Source organism: Gavialis gangeticus, unplaced genomic scaffold, assembly GCF_001723915.1.
Source record: "Gavialis gangeticus isolate Ggan-Ray unplaced genomic scaffold, GavGan_comp1, whole genome shotgun sequence".
NCBI classification, from domain to species: Eukaryota; Metazoa; Chordata; order Crocodylia; family Gavialidae; genus Gavialis; species Gavialis gangeticus.
In genome coordinates, this window is record NW_017729025.1 from 98,612,203 (window position 1) to 98,617,854 (window position 5,652).

At 43.9% G+C, this 5,652-nt stretch overlaps 1 protein-coding gene across 1 annotated transcript in view; it reads left to right on the forward strand.

The window, feature by feature from the left end:
- Positions 1-5,652, forward strand: part of AMBRA1 (autophagy and beclin 1 regulator 1) — a 181,619-nt gene that overhangs the window by 54,409 nt on the left and 121,558 nt on the right. Inside the window, exon 10 of the mRNA XM_019519295.1 lies at positions 2,412-2,594. Within this exon, the coding sequence (XP_019374840.1) occupies positions 2,412-2,594 (183 nt within the window). The remainder of the gene's footprint in view (positions 1-2,411; positions 2,595-5,652) is intronic.

Below are 5,652 nucleotides of genomic sequence, written 5' to 3' on the forward strand. Positions count from 1 at the left end.
CAGACTTACTGGCTCCTACAAGGGGGCGGGGCGGGGAGGGAATCTCTACTGCCCTGTGCTGTATGGGGGGCTCTGCCATGAGCCCCCAGAAGCCTCAACAGCTGCTGCAGTAGCTGGTGATTAGGGGCTTTTTTTTTTTAAAGAGCCAGGAGCTTGGGCCTGGTGGGGGGTGGGGAGGAGCAGGCAGGAGATGGGGCCTGGTGTGGGTGGGTCCCTGCCCTATTCTTCCAACCCCCTTCCCTGCCCCCTACTTAACAGCATGGAGTCCGGGTCCAGCTCCCTGTGGCAACAAGTGGGGACTGCCCAAACCTACGAAGCTCTCCAAATCTTTTTAAATCGATTTGGACCTTTTTATTGGTCTCCTGATTCGATTTGGATTCAGCTGCCAAATTGGGCCAAATCTCCTCCAAATTGAATCAGCACCCAAAGCTTTGCATAGCCCTAATGAATAATCCCTTTAAACCTGCATGATGATGGTATCTAGATGAAGATTATACAAAGGTACCATTACAGAAGTCAAACGTGCAGAACATTATCAGAGTTATTATAATATTTAATATTTTATGTGCTTTTATAAGTTGTATTGTTTTTACTATAAGCTTCCCTGAGCTATTTTGGGAAGGATGGCATATCAGCCTAATAAATAAGGCTGACACAGGATCCCAGTTGTCTTACTGGACTTGTCTTCAGAGGAGGAATTGTTCTACAAGGCTCAGTCAAATGGGATGATATTTTGTACTTGGTGCATCCCCTGAAGAGGATATGCTTTGGTCAGCTCTTTACAGTCTTTGCTACTAGTAGGCAGTCATTTGCATTTTCTGCCATAGCAGAGGTGGTTTATATGTAGATTAGGAGTAGCAAATATAGCTGCCCAGATCCAGTGGTGTTGCAGTAGGATAGCTAGTAGTTGGAAAAAGGCAGAGGTGGATTAAATTTTGTTAACTATTAAAAATTCAAGGTGCTTTAACAAAATATTATTTCCTGGGACCATAGTGACTCTCATCAGTTTCTGCCTACAGTCTGTACATAGCCTAGATCAGTGATTCTGAACCAGGGTGCCCTGAGATCCTTTCAAGGGTGTAGCATGGTGCTTCACAATGTTGGCACTGTTAGGTTTACAAGTGTGATTCACAAGATAAAGTCAGAGATTTCAAAGAGAAATCCATATGTGTGGTCTTTCTGAGTTCTTTTTAACAAAAAACCCCACTACTTCATGGTTTTTCTGTAGACAAAAACATGAAAACTAAGAGCTGGCACATTCTAAGAGGTGCCTCAAGTCTAAAAAGGTTGAGAACCACTGGTCTAGGTCATAAAGCTTGCTTGTTCAGTAGAGACCTTGACCAGGTCATTATAATTTTGTTGCTTTAGACTATTTTCAAGGGGGACTTTACTTGCAGTTCTTTATGGAAAATAAAAGCTCCCCTTGAACATTGTACAGGTTTCCCTTGCTTTTATATGGGTTCTGTGTGTGCAAATTCACTCTTATGCAATGATCCTTGTTATACCAAAAATTCGGTCTTATGTGATTGGTGTGGTGGAAGCCCTGCAGTCAGCTGTTTTGTGTGGTGCGTTGTGGGAGTGACGCGCACCAAAATATAGTCTCCTGTGTGGACCTGTGCTCTTCGGTTGTTGCCTGCAACACGTGTTTCTGTAGTTGCCATACCCATTATGATAGTGATCTGTGCTCGTGTGTACAGGTCACAGCAAGTTACAAAATAGTCTTGTAAAAGTGGTACAAGTGGGTCTGGGGTCAGTACAGTTGAGGGCTTGGAACGTATCCCTATTTGTTACATTGTAAAATGGGTTCCCTTTATGTGAATTTGAGTTACACGCCATTTTCCAGGAATGCAAGTACAGCATAAAGCAAGGGAAACTTGTATTCTAGAGTCTAGTGGCAAGAACAGACCTCTGCTTGTTGTCTTACCTGAAGATTGCTGCTGGGTTTTTTTTTTTCATATTGTATGGTAGGGTCTATATTATAGATGGGCTTGGCTCTTGGTGGTGGTCTAAAGCCTGCTGCTGGAATCAGCTGGGTGAGCTTCCATAAACCTTAAAGCACACAAAAAGAGCAGTCTGTGCCTTGAGTTTACTGTTCACCTTTGGAGTTGTCCGCAGGCATTCTGTTGTGTTATCCCTCTCCTCAAGAGGGGAGTGATATGGAAAGGCTCTATTTAAGCAAAAACTTCCTTGTATTCCTTTCCCTGCTCTTACCTTCTTTATTTGCCTCTCTGCCTTCCAGCCACTTGTTTTTAACTGTATGGGCCTATTGTATGCAGGGCGTGTTGTCCTGTGCTCCCTGCTCCTCTTGAAGCTCAGATCAGCAGGCAGGGTTAGGGGCTGTGTTTTGTCATTCTCTACTTCCTGAGCCCTTGAGTTGCAGTTCATAATTTCTCTCTTTTTCCCTCCCTCAGATTGTCACCTGCTGCATATTACGCCCAGAGAATGATCCAGTATCTTTCCCGAAGGGATAGCATTCGCCAACGCTCCATGCGATACCAACAAAACCGTCTCCGCTCTTCCTCCTCTTCTGCTTCCAGCTCGGAGACCCAGGGCTCCTCTGTAGAGGGAAATGATTTAGAGTTTGAAGAATTTGAGTAAGTATTGCACCCTGCCTGTCCCTCCCATTCCACTCCATTGTCTGCTCACCACAGACTCTTACTGATCAGCAGACAGAGGCATCTGTGACTTCCTATAGGGACAGGTTCAGTTAAACAGTATGATCAGGAATTAGAGCAGCACTGGTTATTAGTTGTTCCTCTGCACTTTCATAACAAACAAATGAAACAAACTGGGCTGCCTACTGCATTATATAATGTTTCCAGCTGCAAGTCAGCTGGAGTATTGGTTAAACAGGTGAGAGAGCTGGTTAAAGTAGAATCCTAGCCTACCCTTCAAATTGAGGCCAGAAGTCAGAGATGACTTTGTGACAGAGCAGAAACAAGCAAGATGTTGCTGGAAAGCAGGGTGCCTTTTTGGACTGAGAATAGGACCATAGCTAGCATGCATTTCCATTCTTCACTCGCTTGGCAGGCTGGTGAGTGTGTTTTAATAGCTCTCTTTTCAAAGGGCTCAGTGGCTGTGGACCTCACACATCTGGTTAAAGTCTGTGTTTTAGCAGAGATGATAAATAGGCGATTTGGTTGGAGCTCTGTTCTGAGACACGAGCTTAGAACAGGAGTACTCCAGTTTCATTGGATCTCTTTGTCTCTGAACTATTCTTACATAAGGTCCTCATCCATAATTCATCCTCTGCTAGGCACAGAACCTAGGTCTCTGCTTTGAACTGGGGTGTCCAATGCTTGCTGATAAGTGGTGTGGTCCTGACACAATCTGACTTTCAGCAAGTCCTTTTCAGTAGGTGGAAGAATGAAGCTCTACACCCAGCTGTTGAACTAAATGTCCAGCCCAGGAATAGAGTTACTCCGAGAACTTGAGGAACAGTAGTTGTTAGAAACGTTTAGATGCAAATCCATTGCTTTCTCTGCCTTGCTGATTGTGACCTTTCTGGACCTCCTTCAGCTGTTCCATTTCTGTGTAGAATTTTCCCAGGCACTGAAATAACTTTATTTTGTTCCTCTTTTCATTTGATGTTCGCAAAACATAGGATGACTGCTAGTATGGTCAGGGATACTGTGACACCAGAGGCTGTATGAGCTTCTCAGTGGGCTTGGTTTCCTCACTCTCGAAAGTGTCTCTGGCACCAGAAAGATTGTCTCCTGCTGCTGGCATTTGCACCCTGTTTTCTACAGTATCACCTGCATTACCCCACTATGTCTCAAATTCAAGATGAAGCCTCTTCTGGATAGAATTATGAAATTAGCCCCTCCCTGAGTAGCAACAGATAACTCCTTTGCCTGGGAAGGATTAAAAGGGCATAGAATTTTTTTGAAATGCTATTCTTTGGAGCTGTCACTTCACGGTTCAACAATTAACTACTCGGAAGCACAGGGAGAGTGAGCATGTCTTCCCTGTTCATTGTGGCCTTGTTTTGTGTAAGGTGTAAACGAGGGGAGATAGGCAAAACTGTCAGCCACCGAACAGCTTTTACTCAGCAGGTCTGCAGGCTGGAAGAGCAGGAATGTGGCAGTAACTGAGTCTATTGTGTGAGGGGAGAGCCTAGCAAGCACAGCCCTTCCATTGTTCCCTCTCATTCATCCTCTTGGGAAGACCGTTCTGCTGGGGAAGAAAAAGTGGTGCATCCTCTTTTCACATAACCAGGCAGATACCTGTAGAGAAATGTGTTCCCCTGCAGATAATATTCATGTAGCAATGGGCCCTATTCAAGGAAGCAATTTAGTCAGACCCATTGAAACAGTTTTTCATTTCATGCTGAGGGTAAAAAAGTGTTTCTTCCTTCTGTGCTAGTTGAGCTTTTGGGGTCTGATTGTTCCATAGTGAACCCTGCATCTCTGCATGTTCAGGGCATTCTCTCCATTTTCCTTCCCTGCTTAGTTATCTTCTCCAGCTGATAACAGGGAGCTTGTTGTTAGGGGCCTTTGAGCTGGAACTTGCCTTGTGACTCTTTGGTTTCATCCACTGACTGTTTTACAATGAAGCCTTTCTTGTGAAAGTTGTTTCCTCTCCTCTTTCAAGTGCCATTAACCTCCCTGCCTTTCCAGCTATCCTTTCTGTGCTTTGTGCTTTTTGCATGGATTCTTTTCCCTTTTTTGGGCCATTCCCTGATGGTCCAGCTTCCCTGCTCCTCCACTCCTTTGTGCTGAAGAAAAGAGGAATGGTCAGCACTGCCTGTGCTTCCTTGATATACTTTCAGCTCTCAGGAGCTTACGATTGCTTCTGGAATCCTAGATAACTTTTTCAGTTCCCTGAAGTTTTAGTAAGCTGCCTTAGTTCCTTGTCTTTATGTTCTGGATGATTCAGATTAGTAATTTTTTCTTTCTTTTTTATTCCCTAGGAAGGAGTACACACAGTGTTTAGTAGCCATAATTTTAATAGATCTAGATATCTGAGCAGGGAATGAGTTAACATCCTTCCTCCCTTTCCTTATTTGCTCAAGATCCCTGGGGGTTTAGGCTTTGCTTATGCCTAATTCTTGCAGGTTTTAAAGCCTTTATGCTGTAGTGTTGTGTTCTTTCAGCTTTGACCCTAGTGTCCTTGTCATGAATACGTGATACTTGGTCCCCTGCACTGTCCGGCTTACATGTGCAGTCTTGTTGCATTGTTACTAATACCTGCCCTTCCCTCAGACAAACAGCCTTCTCTCCTCTGCTGCTCTATTGGGCTCTTTGCCCAAGCCTGACTATTCACAGCCCACGCACTCAAACCCACCTGCTAATGTGTTTAATGTTGCAGCCTCATAACATTATTCTATATAAAATACAACTGACAACCATAATCTTGAGGTTATATACTGATATATTATTTTACTGATATAAGTTAAAGTCTGAATTTAAACTAATACATAGGTAACTCTCCCTATGCGAACACTCCTAATCTAGAATGAAAATGGCTTTTTGTAGTGTTGCTTTTGATGCTCACGGGTTTGTTGTGGGTAGGTCTTGCTTGACCAATCTCATTTCCTTCTACGACCAGGTGACCTATCACCTGGACAAGGGAGATGAGATTGATGTCATATATCTTGACTTCAAAAAAGCCTTCTATCTGGTATCCCATGATCACCTCTTGGCAAAACTA